Source organism: Lycium barbarum, chromosome 3 (genome assembly GCF_019175385.1).
Source record: "Lycium barbarum isolate Lr01 chromosome 3, ASM1917538v2, whole genome shotgun sequence".
In the NCBI taxonomy this organism is placed as follows: Eukaryota; Viridiplantae; Streptophyta; class Magnoliopsida; order Solanales; family Solanaceae; genus Lycium; species Lycium barbarum.
Genome location: NC_083339.1, coordinates 136,597,705 through 136,616,654, shown reverse-complemented (window position 1 = coordinate 136,616,654; position 18,950 = coordinate 136,597,705). Strand labels below are relative to the sequence as shown.

The following is an 18,950-nucleotide window of genomic DNA, read 5'->3' as shown; positions in this document are numbered from 1 at the left end:
TTTTGGCACATATATACCCTTTATTTTAACAGAGGAACGCGTGTTATCATCCTATTGGTCTAGTTTGAATTATACCCTAATTAATTAAAATTTAACTCATAACCCGATATCCAATTAAAAGACCCATATCCATACCCGGAAAATTCGAGTCAAGTTTCGAAAAACTTCTTCAATGGCTTCTTCCTCGCAGAGTTTTAGTAAAGGGTCTAAAACAGAACAACTTTAAAGTATACAAAACTATATTAACACAGGAATTTTCATTACTTTATCAGATTAACCAGGGGGAAAATGTACAATTACTTAACAAAACTCATTTATTTGAGAGAGAATGGACATGTAGATGCATTGCACATGGCAAAGATTATCATCGTAAATGCAATTGCAGGCGAGAGTATTATTTTACAGGGGCATATCTTTCCTTTTCAGTGTGCTCCAATTCGGATTACCATCACAGTGGTTTAGCTTAAAATCCCAGTCTTTTTACCCCAATTGAGCTGCTATTTCTTTAAGAGCTTCAACTGCAATCAAAGTAAACGAGTATCAACCTTTTTATATACATTCCCTTAAAAGAAGTTCAATATGTTGACCTCCATCTTTATGAAGTTGACAATGTAAATTAAAATCCTTTCAAGCTTTAACTAAGAATTGTCTTGCTCCTTCAAAATATACTTTTCTTTAGCCATTTGAAGAAGTTTTTTTAAGCCTGACCCGAATTTTTCTGGGTATGGGTCTTAATTGGATACTGGGTTATGGGTTAAATTTTAATTAATTAGGGCATAATTCAAACTAGGCCTCCGTTAAAATAAATGGTATATACGTGTCAAAATATAATAACAAAGGTATACTTAGCCCCAAAGTAAAACGATAGGGGTATATTGGATCTCAAAATATAACGAAGGGTATATCTGGTTCTTTTCTAATAGTATAGGGGTATATTTGGTCTTTTTTCATATTTTTTATGTTTAGCTTTTGTTATTTTTTTCAAACTCCCTGAGTGAAAATCCTGGATCCGCCACTATCCACAACAAGTTCAACTGAAATGTGTCCAAACGCACACAAATCAACTCGTTTAGATATAATATAATTCACTTCAGATATACCTTAATATCGTTATTTAATTTGAGAAAATTACGATATTTGAAGTTCAAGTTCTAAACCCGTAACTTTATAGAAAAACATCAATATCCAAAGTAACAGCAAATTTTAAGAGTCATTTGGTTCACACAGTAATTACACAAAATTCATTGTACATGAATGATTTATCTGTTGACTAATGTATCAGGAGAATAATTATGGAAAGAGTATTAATGTAGGAATTAGTTGTTTTTTAATGTTTAATTACTTTTATCTATGATAACAAGTTAGTAACCTAATTATCACATAACAATGAAATGACAACTCGTCATAACTATAGCCGATAAACCAAAGAAGCCCTAATTGTTTCTACGCAACGATACAGGGTACAGGGTACTTGTTATTTTTCTTTCCCTCCTTATTCTCTAATGTTTATCCAAGGAGTCCACATGTTTCTTTGGCATGTCCTACAGCGACGGGCAACGACAAAATAACCAAACAAACTCAAGTGTAAAAGAACCCAGTATCAGTCCACTTTGCTATATTCTTCTTCTTCCCGTTCGGTTCACTTGGACAAGAATAAGATAAAAACAAATCAACCTTGTTGCAAATTTCTAACCCCCTTTAATTTAATTAATACTCTGTCTTTTCACTTGATCAGAGGTACGAGAATTTGCCGAGAATTACATAGAACTTACAAGCTCTTTAATTTACGTTTTCGGCATAAATTGGTTGGTTTTGCATGCAGTTCCAATTTATTTGGGTTTTGTGATTCAGCTTTCTATTATCTCAAAGTTGTCTTTTTTTTTTTTTCCTGGTTGAACTTTGGAATTAGTAGTTCACTTTATCAATTGACACTAGGAAGGAGTAATTAAATCGTACGGATTATTTTCTGTTGCCCTTTTGAATGTGGAGATTTTTCGGCGCTCGACTAAAAGTAATATGCTAGTGCTTATTGGATCATATTTACCATGAGTAGTTTCTTTTTTATTTCTTTGGACTGCTTGTATGAAAAGCACAATCTTTCAGTTTCATTTTCCTTTAATTTTCAGGACTTCCTTTGCCGTTTAAATCATTCAGTTGTGTTCTTTAAGTTAGGCAGCTAGATTAAACTCTTTCTTGAAATCTATTAAGAGAGATTATTGTTTCTCTCATTTGGAGTTCTTTGGAATAATAAGGGAAGTTAACTCCTTTTGATCCAATTTGTTTCTCACTTTCACTTCTTAGGGTTAATTTGACCAATTTCTGGTCGTTTTCTAATTGATCAATTGGAAATAAATTTTAGATGTTTATAAACAATATACAAAAGCTACTCTAAATTGTGATTCTTTTCATATCAAACTGAAATTAGAATATTAATCAATCCTTCAATTTCACAACAACAACAACATACCCAGTATAATCCCACAAAGTGGGGTAATCCATCAATTTCACATCAATCCCAAAATTAGTGAGGTTGGCTGGTATCCATTTTCGGAGATTCATCATAGTTGAACTATTTTTACGCCATCAGCCTACCAAAACCTTTCTTTTTACTAGTCTGAGGACGTGCATTGCTTTGCGACATAATGGAGTTAAAATGACAAATAATATGTTTTAAAATATTAACTCAAGGATCATTTTGGTTTACTATCGGGAAGCAAAATGTGGCGACCATCTTGGTACAGAGTAAGTTGCCAATTAGTGGTGTGGTATGCGTTGCTGGAGTATCTCCAATTCTCTGAACTGCAAGCTGAAAAGTGAGATGTAAAGATCTGTTGTTGCTATTTGTTGTAAAATGCATTACTTCAACCTCTTTGATCATGATTAGATGATCTTTCTTTTGCTTTGATTTCATCAAGGGCTGCTTTGACACCTCATTTTTCTCATGATCAGTATCATTTCAAGAAATGGTACTTTTACTTGGTATCTGCAGAAATTTAATTTTTTGTTTAAAGCATTCCAAACAAATACAAAAGTTGAAACTTTTTCTTTGTGGATGAAATTCTCTTGCAGATGATGTCGGATATCCTATTCCGCCTAAAAGACGTTCTGTCTGGGGGGGGGGGGGGGGGGGGAGGGAGGCATAGACTACTATAATATTTGGATCGAAGTTTTTATTTAAATTCCTTAGTTTTTGCATCTTAATTTGCAGAATTTGCCAGCTATTCAATGGCCCAGGATATTCTTTCCAATGCTGATTCGCCTCGAAGAAGGTCGGGCCTATTACGAGATCAAGTTCAATTGGTAAAGAGAAGCAACTCTTCTCGTTATGAGATAGTCCCAATTCAAGATCAGCTATCATTTGAGAAGGGTTTCTTTATAGTAATCCGTGCATGCCAGTTGTTGGTTCAGAAGAATGAAGGAATTGTACTGGTGGGAGTCGCTGGTCCTTCGGGGGCCGGAAAGACCGTTTTCACAGAAAAGATCCTGAATGTTATGCCTAGTATTGGTATCATAAACATGGACAACTACAATGAGCCCAGTCGTATCGTTGATGGAAACTTTGACGGTAGTCTTGCTTTCGGTCTTTGTAATAGGTTATTACGTGAAATAATTTTGCTGATGTCTATGAGTAATTCTTGTAGTGACCTTATGTAGCAACTTTATTTATTATTTGCATCATCTTCACATAGCAACTGCAGACTTCTCTCAGTCGTGTGGGATATGTTGATATCATCCCAAATGGGGAAGGAGATAGCAAAAACTAGGATTCTTAGAGAAGCATGCACAAATACTCGTTTTTACTGAAAATTGCATTGAGGATATATATCTATACACTTATTATGTGTTACTACATATTGTAACTTTGCTGAAGAGAGAAAATTTAAGAGATGATTCTGATGGTAGTTCTCGTAGCTGTGTTAATGTGATCATGAATTATAAGAGTAAAATACTAACAAGGACCACTATTGTCGCAGCTAAAGCGTGGCCACTGTTCTTATATGACAGATATTGAAAATGCAAAAGTATCAAGTCTTCTTGAATTGATGAATAAATATTGGGTGCTAGCCAGTTTCTCCAATTGCAGATCTCATTGCTCCTTTTCTTTCAGGGATTCTGATTGATTTGTACAGCTGTCACTCTCCTTAAATTAGTTTTTCAGTTTAGTTCTTTTTTAGGTGAAGACTGTACATGAGTCTAAATCTCTCTGGACACTATGGATGTTGATTTGGGAACCAATCATCAAATATTTTGCTAAAAGTGTTAATATTTGTCTCATAAGTGAAATTGTGTCAGGGTATGCAACTTTAATACTTTTTGCACTTCTTTATCAGAAAGTAAATAAACAGACGAGTTTCTTGGTTTAACTTGTTTTCATCTGAAGGAAGGTTGAGCAATAGAGTTTTAAAATACTCGATTATAAACAACTCTTGAAAAATCTTGATATTTAGCTGTCTCTATATCAGGCTCATTGAAGGCCTTGTGCATAAGGTGTTCCTGTAGAATGCCACAAAGGATCATTAAGAAAACAATGCACTTTTTTTTTTTTTTTGAATTGAAAACTACCTTGCATTTTGGATGTGTGTGTCTGCTATAAAGAATAAGCAGCGCAATTTGATTGAATGTTCTTATAGTTTGAGATGTAAATTTCAGTATGTGATCCTGTGGAAATGGTTAGGCCATATTTAACTGTTTTGAATCACGTCAGCATAGTCGGTTTTATTCTGCTTTATTTTCTAATTGTGTTCTTTGGCCCCACCTTATGCCGTGCTGTGACTAATGCAATTTAAGATGAAGATTTGCAATAACTTTTATGCTTTGGTATCTTTGAAACAGATCCACGCTTGACCGACTATGAGACTCTACTTGAGAATATACATGGGCTGAAAGCGGGGAAGCCTGTTCAAGTTCCTATATACGATTTTAAATCAAGCTCTCGCGTGGGTTATAGGTCAGTTGTCATTCTTCTTCTCTCTATTCCTGCTATCCCCTTGGTGCCAGGATTTTTTCTTCTTGTTGTTTTATATTCCTTGAAGAAAAATACTTGTTATGCAGGGGGAGAGGGTTTTTGTGGTGGGGTTTAGCATATTTTTAAAAATTACTTATACTGCTCATTAACCACTTTGATAGTTGAAAGACACTAAGAACTCAGTTTTCTTTCTACGGTATGTGTGTAACATTTGACTGAAGCACACGAATGACGTTGCATATCATTCTTAATCTGACCGATATACAATATCTTTTCGTGCGAAGTTTTGCTCATCATTTGTTGGATTTATTTTGTGAAGAGGACAGAGAGTTGTGATTTGGGATCAACCAGCATGGTCCCCCCCGCCTCACCCCACCTGGTGCTTGATTACATTCATGACCTGATTCATACACAATCAAATGAATTGGTGAACACACATAGAGATCTTAATAGAGGATCAGCAAGAGGAATACAAAGAGCTAATAGGATATGTGAACAGAGAAAAAAAGAAGCTAAGAAGACAGCGATGTAAAGAAGAGGGGCAGGGACCTATCAAAATACAATGAAGGGCTTTACATAGCAGAGATTCATGGAATAACATCTGAAATTAATTATCAAGAACCGTTTCCTATAGAATATTTTATTTCCTTAATTGCCAATGTAAAACGGACATCTACTTCTATCTGATCCCATAATTTATTTGGACCATTGATTTGACAGGACACTAGAAGTTCCAAGCTCTCGAATTGTTATAATTGAAGGGATATACGCCTTGAGTGGGAAATTGAGGCCATTGCTAGATCTTCGTGTGTGTGTCACTGGTGGAGTGCACTTTGACTTAGTGAAACGGGTTCTTAGGGACATCCAACGTGCTGGACAAGAGCCCGAGGAGATAATCCAACAAATCTCTGAAACGGTTCCATCTCTGTTATTTTCAAATATATTGAAAATATATCTAATTCAAATTTCCTTATACATTTTCAGCAGCTAAGTACAGTGATCTTTATGGCATTCTTCCAACAGGTGTATCCTATGTACAAAGCCTTTATTGAGCCTGATCTACAGACAGCTCATATCAAAATTATCAACAAGTTTAACCCGTTCGCTGGATTTCAGAACCCCACATATGTTTTAAAGGTCTAACATTTTGACCTTTCTCTCTACGTTCCGTTTTCTATTATGACTATGCAAGCACAACTTTTGGGACTGATGAGTTCTAAATATATTTTACAGTCAACAAAAACTGTGACTGTAGACCAGATCAAGGCTGTGTTTTCAAATGAATACAAGGAAACTACAGAGGAAACTTACGATATTTATCTCCTACCTCCTGGTGAAGATCCTGAAGCTTGTCAATCTTATCTGAGGATGAGGAACAAGGATGGAAAATACACTCTTATGTTTGAGGTGACCTATAAGTTCCGTGTTTACATGCTGAGCATATCAGTCAGTAATAGTTGGGCTACTTGTCACCTAATTTTATCATTTTCAGATGGTAAACTTGATTGATATTGTTTAAGCTGCTTGGGTCTTTCATATCATCTATTTGATCGAAATGCATCAATACCATTGATGAGCAGCAAAAATGCTGTCAGCATGTACTGTCGGTCATTTGCTGTATGCTGAATGAACTACCTTTAAAATTTCTAGGATCTACTGGTTATAGAGCTTGCTGGAATATCTTTAAGAAATCTGGCCCTGAGGTGTACCAGATGATACAGCAGAAGAAATGTAGCAATCAATCTAATATATATTAACACCTTTTGAGTAGAACCCTGCTGTTTTGTCATATATATCTGGACACTAAACCATAGAACAGTCTATCGTCTGACTACCTTCATTTTAGACATTTTCCTAATTTGACATTATAATTTAATTTCTCTCCATCCTGCTCTAGCTAGTTGCATTCTTGTCTTCGCCTGGTAGAGCATCTTGCACCCTGTATGGAGACAAGATCTTTTAATACCAAAATCATGGATAGGTCAGATCGTATTTGTCTTTATAATGTGGACGACCTGACTCACTTACAAGGAAGATACGTAAGAGGAGAATCCAAGTTCATCTCTCACCTAAACTCAATTGCTGTGTTTCAGCTTGTTATTCTGTTTGCTACATTGCTATAAATGAGCAGTCAAGACCTTACAACTTTGGAATTTATTTCCCTGCTTCCTAGTTTGGGTACACTATTGGTATCTATTCAATTTTTAAAAGCTTTATTGTGAGGAATGTCAAGAAATAGTAATCTTGACGTTGACACTAATAATCTTGCATCTTCTGAGGATTTTCATGTATTTATTTCAGGAATGGGTTACAGATAATCCCTTTATTATATCACCCAGAATCACCTTTGAGGTCAGTGTACGACTTCTTGGTGGGTTGATGGCATTAGGATATTCAATTGCAACCATTTTGAAAAGGAGCAGCCACATCTTCTCTGATGACAAGGTTTGTGTGAAAACAGATTGGTTGGAGCAACTTAATCGTCGCTATGTTCAGGTATGACAATCACAAATTACTAAATTGCTCTTATCTTATTTTGAATCATGATTTGCAAATGAAAATTTCTTTTGTCTTTTTATCTATCCGTTGTTTCGAGAATATGGGCTAATATTATTAATCTGCTGGACGCGACTTTGGTTTTTGGGGTTGAGACAACAACAACAACAACCCAGTGAAATCCCACAACGTGGGGTCTGGGGAGGGTAGAGTGTACGCAGACCTTACTCCTACCAAGGTAGGACGGCTGTTTCCGAGAGACCCTCGGCTCAATAAAAACATAAAAAGAGGTCAGATACGGCTAAGAGATTCAAAGCGATATGGAAATGAAGTAATGCAAGCGACACAGATAACATAGAATAATCAAAGCACAGGAAATAACAGATAATAGCATAATAGCATAAATCAGAGCACAAGAAATTATACTACGATAATGCGACTACTAATAAGACAGGATAATGAGACTATCTACTAGCCTTCTACCCTAATGTGGGTCCTCCAAACCCTCCTATCTAAGGTCATGTCCTCGGTAAGCTGTAACTGCGCCATGTCGTGTCTAATTACCTCTCCCCAATACTTCTTTAGCCTACCCCTACCTCGTCTGAAACCATCCATGGCCAACCTCTCACACCTCCGCACTGGGGCATCCGTGTCTCTCCTCTTCACATGCCCAAACCATCTCAATCTCGCTTCTCGCATCTTGTCTTCCACCGAGGCCACTCCCACCTTGTCCCGAATATCCTCATTCCTAATCCTGTCACTCCTGGTGTGGCCACACATTCATCTCAACATTCTCATCTCAGCAACTTTCATCTTTTGAACATGAGAAATCTTAACTGGCCAACACTCCGCCCTATACAACATAGTCGGTCTAACCACCACTTTGTAGAACTTGCCCTTAAGTTGTGGTGGCACCTTCTTGTCACATAGCACTCCGGAAGCAAGCCTCCATTTCATCCACCCTGCCCCAATACGATGTGTGACATCATCGTCAATCTCCCCGCTGCCTTGCATAATAGACCCAAGATACTTGAAACTACTTTTCTTCTGGATGGCTTGGGTACCAAGCCTCACTTCCAAGCCAGCCTCCTGAGGTACTTCACTAAACTTACACTCTAAGTACTCTGTCTTGGTCCTACTCAGCTTAAACCCTTTAGACTCCAGAGTTTGTCTCCAATCCTCCAGCTTAGCGTTAACTCCGCTACGAGTCTCATCGATCAGGACTATGTCATCCGCGAAAAGCATACACCATGGCACCTCACCTTGAATTTGTCGCGTCAATCCATCCATCACCAAGGCAAATAAGAACGGACTAAGAGCTGATCCTTGATGCAATCCCATCACAACTGGGAAGTGCTCTGAGTCTCCTCCTACTGTCCTTACCCTGGTTTTGGCTCCCTCATACATGTCCTTGATCACCCTAATGTACGCCACAGGTACACCTTTAGCCTCCAAGCATCTCCATAGGATTTCTCTTGGAACTTTGTCGTACGCCTTTTCTAGGTCGATGAATACCATGTGTAAGTCCCTCTTCCTCTCCCTATACTGCTCCACCAGTCTCCTCACAAGATGGATGGCTTCTGTAGTTGAGCGTCCCGGCATGAATCCGAACTGATTCTCTGAAATAGACACGCCTTTCCTCACCCTCATCTCCATCACCCTTTCCCACACTTTCATAGTATGGCTTAGCAGCTTGATACCTCTATAATTGTTGCAACTCTGGATATCTCCCTTGTTCTTGTATAGAGGGACCATTACACTCGACCTCCATTCTTCAGGCATCATTGTCGTCTTAAAGATGACATTAAACAACCTAGTCAGCCACTCCAAACCTGCCGGGCCCGCACTCTTCCAAAATTCCCCAGGAATCTCGTCAGGTCCGGTCGCTCTTTCCCTGCGCATCCTACGAACAGCACCCTTAACCTCCTCAACGTTAATACTCCTGCAATACCCAAAATCTTGACGCCTTCCAGTATGTTCTAGATCTCCCAACACAATGTCTCTGTCCCCTTCTTCATTTAAGAGTTTGGAGAAGTATGACTGCCATCTCCGTCTAATGAGAGTCTCCTCTACCAATACTTTGCCATGCTCGTCCTTGATGCACTTCACTTGAACCACATCACGTGCCTTTCTCTCCCTCGCCTTGGCTAGCTTGAACAATTTTTGATCCCCTCCTTTCTCTTCTAGTTCAGCATAAAGGCGTTCAAAAGCTGCCGTTTTTACCGTCGAAACCGCCAACTTCGCCTCCTTCCTCGCCATCTTATAAAGTTCCATATTCGTCCACTGCTCCACCTCATCCTTGCTTTCTATCAACTTCGCATACGCCACCTTCCTTGCTTCCACCTTCCCTTGAACTTCTCCATTCCACCACCAGTCCCCTCGATGCTGGCCACGACTACCTGTCGAGACCCCCAACACTTCCCTTGCTACCGCCTTAATGCAACTAGCCGTCCTATCCCACATACTTGTCGCATCCCCACTACTATCCCAGGCCCCCATAACCTTCAATTTCTCTCCCATCTCCACGGCACTAGTCGTGGTCAAACTCCCCCATCTGATCCTAGGTCGGTCATCCACAACCCTCTTCTTCCTCGGCATCTTGATCCCTAGATCCATCACCAAGAGCTTATGTCGGGTTGTAAGATAGTCGCTCGGAATGATCTTACAGTCTTTGCACAGACCTTTATCGTCCTTCCTAAGGAGTAAAAAGTCAATTTGGGTCTTAGCCACTGAACTACGGAAGGTTACCAAGTGCTCCTCCTTCTTTGGAAAACTCGAATTGGCTATCACCAACCCGAAAGCTCTTGCAAAATCCAAAAGTGAGACTCCTCCTCCATTCCTGTCCCCGAAGCCAAAGCCTCCATGCACATCATCATAACCTCCCGAAATAGGCCCGATGTGCCCATTGAAATCACCTCCCACGAATAACTTCTCAGTAGGCGGTATGCCTCCCACTAATTCGTCCAAATCCTCCCAAAAGCGCCTCTTCTCCTCCTCGCCTAAGCCCGCTTGCGGCGCATATGCACTAATAATGTTCAAAGTGAGTCCTTCAACGACCACTTTAATCGACATCATCCTATCAGTGGCTCTCCTAACCTCTACCACCTGGTCTCTTAAATCACTATCTACTAAAATACCCACCCCATTTCTATACTTCGACCTACCAGAGAACCACAGCTTATACCCGTCTACCTCTTTAGCTTTAGGACCTACCCATTTAGTCTCTTGGACACAAGCTATATTAATCTTCCTCTTCTTAAGAATCTTAACTAACTCTATGGACTTTCCCGTTAACGTCCCAATGTTCCAAGACCCTACTCTCAACCTAGAGGCTCCTTTAACCCACTTACCCCTCCTAACCCTCGCCCCCGTCCCCGAACGAGAACGAGAAATAGTAAGGATTGTAAGGATTGCATTTAGGAGAAATATCCAGTTTGGATACCATGCTTGCTCATCACTATCATTCAAGTGTTTACCTTAAAAAAACTTTTTTTGATTTAACATATTATAAACGTGGAAGCATGCTGAAAAATGAAGTAAAGGGGAAAGAAAGAATTCCCTAAAACCTCAGTTGAAGAAGTTCAACAAATATTAATGAAGAATTTTACGGAGCTATTTTCTGATGAATATGTGGGTTAATTTTTAATTTTCCCTTTTGCTGAAGACCTAAGGAAGACACAAAAGTCTGTTAGAAAGAGCTTCCTCTTTCTCAATTCTGGCATTGTTTAGCCTGAGAAGCTAATTACAATTATTTTACGCTTTTTTGCTTATGAAGGTGCAAGGAAGAGATCGCTTACATGTAAAATATGTTGCTGACTCTCTGGGTTTGGATGGTTCATATATTCCTCGCACTTACATCGAACAAATTCAGCTGGAGAAGCTTTTAAACGATGTTCTGGTACCATAAATTTTAATTAAATACCAATTTTTCCAATGTTCCTGGTTATCAGTATTACAGACCATGCAGGCATTGCCAGCTGATCTGAAGACAAAGCTGAGCATAGAAGATGATTTTGTCTCAAGCCCTAGAGAAGCTTTGTCCCGAGCCTCGGCAGATAGGAGAACAAAGTTTCTAAATCGGTAGGTCAAAGGCTAAATTGTTATCTAATGCTGAAAGTATGCTATATGTATTGCACCATTATGTGGATGTTTTTACTTTTGCAATAATCACCTCCTTATTTCTGCGCTGAAAAAATCATCATCTGTTCGCCTGTAACTATTGGCAGCGGTATCTCACAGTCATACTCAACACAACGAGAAAAACACCTGTCCAAGCTGACAAAACTTGCGGTTAATAGTAGAAGATATGATGGGAGAACCCCTGATTCTCCAGCGCCAGTGGCTAATCAGGTAATTATTTGGAGAAATAGGTTCAATTTTTTGTTAGAGTTTGATGTCTCCACAATTCTGGCTTTTTGGTTCGTGAACTGATTTCCAAGTTTTTCCTCTGTTCGGTGTTTTCTGAAATTTCTCTTAGAAAATGTTTTCCTATTCTGGGCATTTGTTCGACATAAATTGCACAAGTTTAGCCCTAATATAATATTTTAATTCAAGATTGATCATTTTTGAACACCATTAATTGATTTTCTTTTATTTTGGGAATAAAACCCTAAACCATAAATCCTAAACCATTAATTGATTCTCAATTGCTGTTATTGACACTTAAGTATATCATCACCCTTTCCTGCTCATTCCTCTTAGCCACTGCCATCATGACTCATAACCAACGCCCTTGAACACAATTACAGGGCTGTCAAATCTTTTGACAATTTATATATTCCCTTATATTAGAATGGTGTAAATCAAACCAACATAACCTTTGGAAAGATTTGCCTTTGCTTGGATGTTCAGTGATCGATAGAATTCTGCTGAAAGTCTGTTCAGCAGAATGAAATGAGTCCTCGATGTAGGAGTTAAAGAAACATAAAATTGGATCTCCTGGTTTGCAGAATCAGCAAAGTAAGTAGACTTTATAACTTTGAAAAAGCAAGCCAAATGATGATATCCTGGCAACCGCAGGGACTGGTGGCTGAAAACATCTGCCATGATGGATCCCTTTTTAGTCCACGCAGAACAGCAAGAGTCTTTTTTTATGATTTACAGTAGTTTATATAGATGTATAAAAAGCATATTTGCTTTCTTTTAACCAATAAATATTGAGAAGGGGCTATTATCCAAGCCTATAAATCTTATAATTGGTCATACAAGAACCCATTCGTTTTGCATAAAAGGTAGGTTGATTTGTCGATATGGAGAACTTGGTGCTGGAATCTTTACCAGCAAAGAGGACTGGAATAATGTTAGTGTGCACCGGAGATACTCTAAATACAATGAGTATTTCACATTGGAGCCAAATATTTTACTTTTGTATGTTATACATTAGCTTCCAATTTAGCAAGAACAAGAAACGTGAATGTCGTTCCCTTTGTTCTAACATGTTTGTCCAGCTATATGTATGCTGTTTTTCCTTTTCTGTTTTCCTGCTTAGCTTCATCATTTCTTATACCTCACAAGAGATGTCATTTTGCTACCAGTACCTCCTACTTATGCTGAACTCTTTATAATATTTCAAACTTGCATTACTTTTTTGTTCGTTTTCTGTCTCAATCACACAAGAATTGCCTTTTCAGGGAGTTGTTTCTCAACTTTCAGAACAAATTTCCACACTGAGTGAGCGAATGGATGAGTTTACATCTCGGATGGAAGGGCTAAACTCAAAAATATCTGCCAATAGAGTTTCTGCTAGTCAACAAAATTTGGCAGTGCAGGCTGAATCTTGCAATGGTTCCGCACCCACTTCTCTTTTCGTGGCTGGTTTAGGCAATGGCTCATTGACTGGTTCTCTTTTACCTCATTCATCATCGGCTTCCCAACTGGCAAGAGAATCTTCTTTATTGGAAGAGGTATTTTGCGTGCTCATCTTTTCCACTAATTAGAGACAAAAGCATGGCGGATAGTTTGATATACTCTGTCCCAATTGTTTAAATTTTGCCATTTGAGTCAATATGACCAAGTTTTAGAGTAAACTCAGTTAATGTATAATTCATTCATTTGAAGATAAAATTTACTTGAAACTGCACTGAAAGTTGACAACTTCTGTTTCCTGGTACTAAAAGATTCAACACAATTGTCTCAAGAACATTGAGAAATTGAATAGACAATTATGCTTCTGATACAAACCATTTTTGGAGCAGGTAATTCTCATTGGGAGATCGCAGCGTCAGATTATGCACCAGATAGACAATCTGAGCAATATCCTTCGTGAGCTCAATGGAGAAAGATCCCGCCAAGGGAGAATGGATAGGACCGACGGAATGGCTGAAGTTATTGAATCAATTGGTGTTCCTCTGCTTCTCACTCTTGCTATTGGTGGTGTAGGCATCTTCTTGTTCAGGACCTTGTCTCAAAAATAACTTATTCAGCTAATGCTACTGAAATAGTGAACTAGAAGATGTACATATATTAAGAAAAAAAAAATTAACAGTGTAAATGTATATGTTTTTAACCTTGTTATCTTTGAAGATCCAATAAATACATGAAGAGGATGAAATAGTCGTCTCTTGCAGATGGAGAGAATATTCTTCTTGGATGATTAGTGTAAAAGTGTAGTGGGGCTGGTATCTTCTTGGTTCTGTATCCTTGACTCCTTGTTTAGGTTGCTTGTCCAATTGTCTATCTGGTCCTTGTACTCAAGACGTTCATGTATTTTTATCTGCATATTTTAAAGAGAAAAAAATGTTGATCCAACATATTGACTCTAGGGCAAAATTGAATGATCTTCCATTCCCTATGCCTTGTTAGCTTTCGGCTTCTCTATTCACACGTATGTAGATAGATAATTGGATGGTAGCGTAGGTAGATAGCAGCAGATACATCGCGTTCCAGAAAGAAGAAGAGAAGATATGGTGCAGCTCGAGATTAATAATTGAGAATTTGCTATTTATTAGAACTAAGTACAGGGCAATCAAGTAAAACCCCTAATATCATAATTCTGTTCATCAAATCAAGGAGGAAGTTGTTTCACGAATTTCTGATACAGCTTGATCATAATCTTCTTTCAACTTCTCTTGATCTTCCTGGCTAAGTTCTCCCTTGGAAGGTTTTGTCAATGCCAAAACGCAGCATGTTGGCCTCTTGGTGGCTCCAGCATTTGCAAGATCCTGAAAACACAAGGTTTATAATGCTTTTACAATCATGACCCAGAAAACTACTGGCATTACAGTGCCATTTTTATACTCAGGAAAGATGCACCCCTTCCCACAAATAATGAAATTACATACTGAGTCATACAATCGAAACGACTTTCGCTAGATAGCTGCCCCTTTCCCTTTTTACAGCCTCGTAAATAGATGGGGCAGCAAAGGCTTAGTTTCTTGCCCTGCCCCAGTCCAACCCACCTCTTCCGAAAAGACAAACTCGATTATTCACTACATATGATATATCGAGAGTTCAAGACCATAACGTAATTCATTTAGTACTACTTGATCATAATAAACCATCTACTTTCCGAAAGCAACCAAGCTGAAAATGAACCAAGACTAGAGCACCAATAATGTAAAACTCAAAGTAATGGGGTTCAACGCAAAAGTAACTGGAAATAGCAACTAGTAAGATAACACCTCAAGAATGTAATATTAAGTGTGTGTATGAAATAAAGCTTGAGAAGATTGAACTTACTTCTTTAGAGGGAACATAGATGTATGGTATACCAGCTTCCTCACATAGAAGTGGAACGTGGGTAATGACATCTATAGGAGAAATGTTTCCAGCTATAACACACAATCTGCAATTCCCAAAACACAATGCTGTTAATAAACTTGTACATTATATGTTAGTAAATCACAAATATGTAAGGTTCAACATCAGGGAAAAGAAACAAGGGATCTATACCTATGTTTTCTAAATAAATATTTACGCAAAAGGGAGTGTGTATCAATGAAGATAAAATTTATGTGTATGGAGAGGTACTATTGAAACACCTTGTGGAAAAAAGACATGAGTTATCAGCGAACTCCCAATATCAATATATGCCTCCCATGAATGAAATAAACAGAGACAAGTTTATTTGGGATTATGAAGGCAAGAATACAACACGTAATGCTCATACCCAATGGATGAAAGAAAGGGAAGAAGTGGACTGACACCTTTATGACCACGTCGAATACTCTTAACTACTTCTTTAACTCCTCTCTTCAAGCACTTATGTTCCGTAGCTGAAAGCAGAACAATGGGTGATTAAACAAATGTATATATAACAGAACAGAAAGAGTATTATGTTGAGTCCCAAGAAGTTTATTTATGGATACCTTTTCTAACGAGTTTGAAGATACGTTTGCTGAGTTTCTTTCCAGCGAATGGTTTAGCAATAGGGGCTAAAGCTAATAGCTTCTTTCTCTCCTTTTCTTTCTGTGCAGTTTTCTCTATTTCACTATCGCTACCCATTTTCTCGCTGAACGCAGTGTGGACTAGACAGGTGTCTGTCTTGAAGTAAATAAAAGCAGGGTGTAGGGTTTATCAAAATGGGGTGAATTTGGAACTCAATAAACTACTAGGGTTTAAGGACCAAAGTTTTCAGGTCTCCACCAAGAAACTTTAAGTTGGGCCTTTATGGGTGGCTTGTTTGTAGAAATTGCAGAAAAAGGAGAAGGAATTGCACGGTTTCCCTCCAAATGGGCTGGTCTTTAACTTTTACCTTCAAAATGGGGCATAAATTATTTAACAACTCTACCATATCTTGTACGATATTATGATGTAAAAATATAAATTTATACTCCGTGAAAAAGTTATTTATCTTGAGGGTTAAAAATTAAAGACTATGACAGAATGGCCACAAAAGTGCAAATGACCCAAGAAAGGATACAATAAATCCCTAAGTTTGGTCTTGAATTATTAGCACCGCTTAACAAATATTTTAAAACATGACCTTTATTGCGCATCAGACATAAGTTCTAGTGTAATGTTGCAAAAGTTAGTTTTGCTTAAGAGGCGAGAGTTCACGACAATTCAAGAAGTCACATACAGTGAAGATTGTGATGTGTTGCATATTGGACAGAAATTTCAGTTATATTGACTTGTGAAGAATTGAACAACATATACAACTTTTGTTTATGAGGTTTAACTTGTGGCCAATTGATTAGGTTCATTGTATTGAAATGCCTCTAACTCATAGACAAAACTAATTTATGACATATCTCCGATGAGCAACATAGAACAATTTTAAAGAAATTTGTTAAGCGGTGCAAAAAGTTTCCAATCATCAGTTATGGAGATGAAATTATTGTAAATACCCGCATGTTTGGGCCTACCCTTCATGAAACACAGACATGGAGCCCAATGTCTTGTCTTTTTTTTTTTTTTTTTGTGCGGATTGTTCTTCATTTGGGGTGGTCTTTAATATTTGCCCTTCAAATTGGTGGTCTTTAATTTTTGCTTTTCGCCTAATACCCCGAGATTCTGGATTCGAACCCCAGCTTAATAAAAAAAAAAAAAAAAAAATCTCAAGATAGATGTTTGGATTCGCAAAATAGAGTTTTGCACTCTGCCTTAAGGCAGAATTTTGTGTACAAAATTAGCATGACAAATAATGACATTAAATCAAGGGCATGAAATAGAGAAGAAATATGCATGTGTGTACCTGGAAAACAGACTAAAAGTTTCCTGCAAACTATGCCTTATCAGATAGAGTTTGCTAAGGCATAGTTTGCCTGCAAAACTCTACCTTAAGGCATATTTTGCAGACAAACTCTGCCCTATCAGGCATATTTTGCAGACAAACTCTACCCTATCAGGCATAATTTGCCTGCAAAACTCTGCAGAATTTTGCAAGCAAATTATGCCCGATGGGGCAGAGTTTGTAGGTAACCTTTGCCAAGCGTTTTTTTTTTTTTTTAATTTTCGCCTGAGCAGGGGTTCGAATCCGGAACCCTGAGATTTGAGGCGAAGGACAAAAGTTAAATACTTTCATTTTGATGGACAAAAATTAAAGACACCTCAAAATAAGGACATTACTGCGAATTGCCCATGTCTTTTTCCGATATACTTTTGGGCTTTTAACATTTTAGCCCGGCTAAAGGAAAATCACCACTCTAACCAAAAAAGTTTGTAACCGTCCCAAAGTAAATACTAGCCTTGAAAACTAGTTCAGATTTTGAAATGGTTCCTCAGGGAAACATGATTGGTTGCTTAATTTTGGCACGTTTCATTTACTACCTGAGTGGTTATAGCTAAATCAGTAGCTAGCTGTTACGGCTTCATTTAATTTTTAGTGTTCCCTAACAGTAAAATTTAAAATTAGTACTAATAGTTTGTGTTTGCCTGTAATTATGTTCTCCACATATAGAAACCCTGTACTTCTCCAAATGCAGTAAGGACCATACATAGGTACATAGGTAGCAGGACTAAGTAAATTTTGCTGGCATTAAATCTTTTAGGACGTGAAAGTTAATTAATATTGGCATTACTCATAAGTAGGGTGGTAAAATTAGCGCACAAAAACATACCTCACTCTGCCATTATAGCCTAATCCATTTCAACCCATTTGAAAATTGGGCAGATATATAGTCCAAAGTGGGCTGATATTTATCCCAAATTGATCCAGGAAAAACTTGTCAAAATATTTCAATTTTTTTTTATTTGATATGTTATATATAGCTATAATAAAAAAAAAAACATTAGCCATAATAAAAGCTATTAAAGCTCAAACTAGATGTGTGAGCTGTATATATGAGTTATTTCCCCAAATAGTAATTATTGGTTGGGTTGAGTTATGACCTGCTTTTCTTTCATTTTAGCCCAAACAACTTTTATTAACTCAGCTCATTTTGATCCGTCCAAATCCAGCTCAACTCGCCCATTTGACACCGCTACTCGAACTAAGATTCTTAGAGAACATATAGGTTAATTTCACCTTGGAAACTTGCTTGTGCTCTTATTCCCCAACCATCGAAGATTTTCTTTTAAGAGCCTCCCAATAGAGATTTAATATGAACACATAATTGGAGAACACTCAGCCATCTTCCTGGGAGTTGGGTTGAATGGTGGATTCAGCAGAGAAATTTGTTCAAAATGTGCATTAAACTTCAATCACAGTAAGAGATTTAACAATATATATTTGTAAATATAAAGGAATGGATAAAGCAACAAGGAAAAAACTAATAACAATAAAGAGAGCAATAATTATGGCCGTAACAATCTGGTAGGGAGAATAAGAATGGTGAAAAGAAAGACCATGTTGCTCAAGAATCTATTTTTTCCGTGGCTGTTTCCTCATCTCTGTTTTGTTTTGGTAAAAGAAATATTAGTAATGGAGTTTGTCACAAGAAAATGCAAAAATACATAGCATGATGGCATTAACAGTCAGTTAGTTTCGAGGACTACTTTATCACATTTCATTTAATTAAAGGTTAAATTTAATTCGCCGAATAACACAAGCACCAAAATCACAATATTACAATAATTTGAGGACTAAAACCGCCATTTCCCCCCTATA

General features: G+C 37.7%; 2 protein-coding genes and 1 non-coding gene across 8 annotated transcripts; 1 reads left to right on the top strand and 2 right to left on the bottom strand.

The window, feature by feature from the left end:
* The first annotated feature begins 1,438 nt into the window (after window positions 1-1,438).
* LOC132632808 (inorganic pyrophosphatase TTM1) lies at window positions 1,439-14,115 on the top strand. 5 transcript variants are annotated; one of them, XM_060348896.1, is made up of 12 exons: window positions 1,439-1,737; window positions 3,188-3,565; window positions 4,834-4,948; window positions 5,687-5,882; window positions 5,990-6,103; window positions 6,200-6,373; window positions 7,268-7,462; window positions 11,238-11,360; window positions 11,421-11,542; window positions 11,689-11,812; window positions 13,093-13,365; window positions 13,657-14,115. In XM_060348896.1, exons 2-12 carry the CDS (start codon window positions 3,226-3,228, stop codon window positions 13,873-13,875), a joined length of 1,995 nt encoding a protein of 664 aa, XP_060204879.1. In that variant the 5' UTR covers window positions 1,439-1,737; window positions 3,188-3,225; the 3' UTR covers window positions 13,876-14,115. The 5 variants fall into 5 exon arrangements, with proteins under 5 accessions (XP_060204879.1, XP_060204876.1, XP_060204880.1 ...); XM_060348893.1 differs by having other exon boundaries at window positions 1,440-1,737; window positions 3,209-3,565; XM_060348897.1 differs by having other exon boundaries at window positions 1,441-1,737; window positions 3,209-3,565; window positions 11,430-11,542.
* A 265-nt stretch (window positions 14,116-14,380) lies between these two features.
* Window positions 14,381-16,049, bottom strand: LOC132632809 (H/ACA ribonucleoprotein complex subunit 2-like protein). Of its 2 annotated transcripts, none has more exons than XM_060348898.1 (4): window positions 15,769-16,049; window positions 15,570-15,675; window positions 15,140-15,245; window positions 14,381-14,622 (listed from the first exon to the last, which is right to left on the bottom strand). In XM_060348898.1, the coding sequence occupies exons 1-4, from the start codon at window positions 15,902-15,904 to the stop codon at window positions 14,461-14,463; spliced, it is 510 nt and encodes a 169-aa protein (XP_060204881.1). In that variant the 5' UTR covers window positions 15,905-16,049; the 3' UTR covers window positions 14,381-14,460. The 2 variants fall into 2 exon arrangements, with proteins under 2 accessions (XP_060204881.1, XP_060204882.1); XM_060348899.1 differs by having other exon boundaries at window positions 15,140-15,246; window positions 15,607-15,675; window positions 15,769-16,047.
* On the bottom strand, window positions 15,413-15,534 carry LOC132634548 (small nucleolar RNA snoR83). The gene has a single exon (XR_009580266.1). It is a non-coding gene; the product is annotated as a small nucleolar RNA snoR83 (small nucleolar RNA).
* Window positions 16,050-18,950: the final 2,901 nt, after the last annotated feature.

Excerpts from the sequence above, each read along its gene's own strand:
- LOC132632808 (XM_060348896.1), top strand. The coding sequence starts at position 3,226 with ATGGCCCAGGATATTCTTTCCAATGCTGATTCGCCTCGAAGAAGGTCG. Across the intron at positions 3,566-4,833 it reads CGTTGATGGAAACTTTGACG|ATCCACGCTTGACCGACTAT; the intron begins GTAGTCTTGCTT and ends TCTTTGAAACAG. Across the intron at positions 6,374-7,267 it reads AATACACTCTTATGTTTGAG|GAATGGGTTACAGATAATCC; the intron begins GTGACCTATAAG and ends TATTTATTTCAG.
- LOC132632809 (XM_060348898.1), bottom strand. The coding sequence starts at position 15,904 with ATGGGTAGCGATAGTGAAATAGAGAAAACTGCACAGAAAGAAAAGGAG. Across the intron at positions 15,676-15,768 it reads CTTCAAACTCGTTAGAAAAG|CTACGGAACATAAGTGCTTG; the intron begins GTATCCATAAAT and ends TTCTGCTTTCAG. Across the intron at positions 15,246-15,569 it reads CCCTTTCTTTCATCCATTGG|ATTGTGTGTTATAGCTGGAA; the intron begins GTATGAGCATTA and ends TGGGAATTGCAG.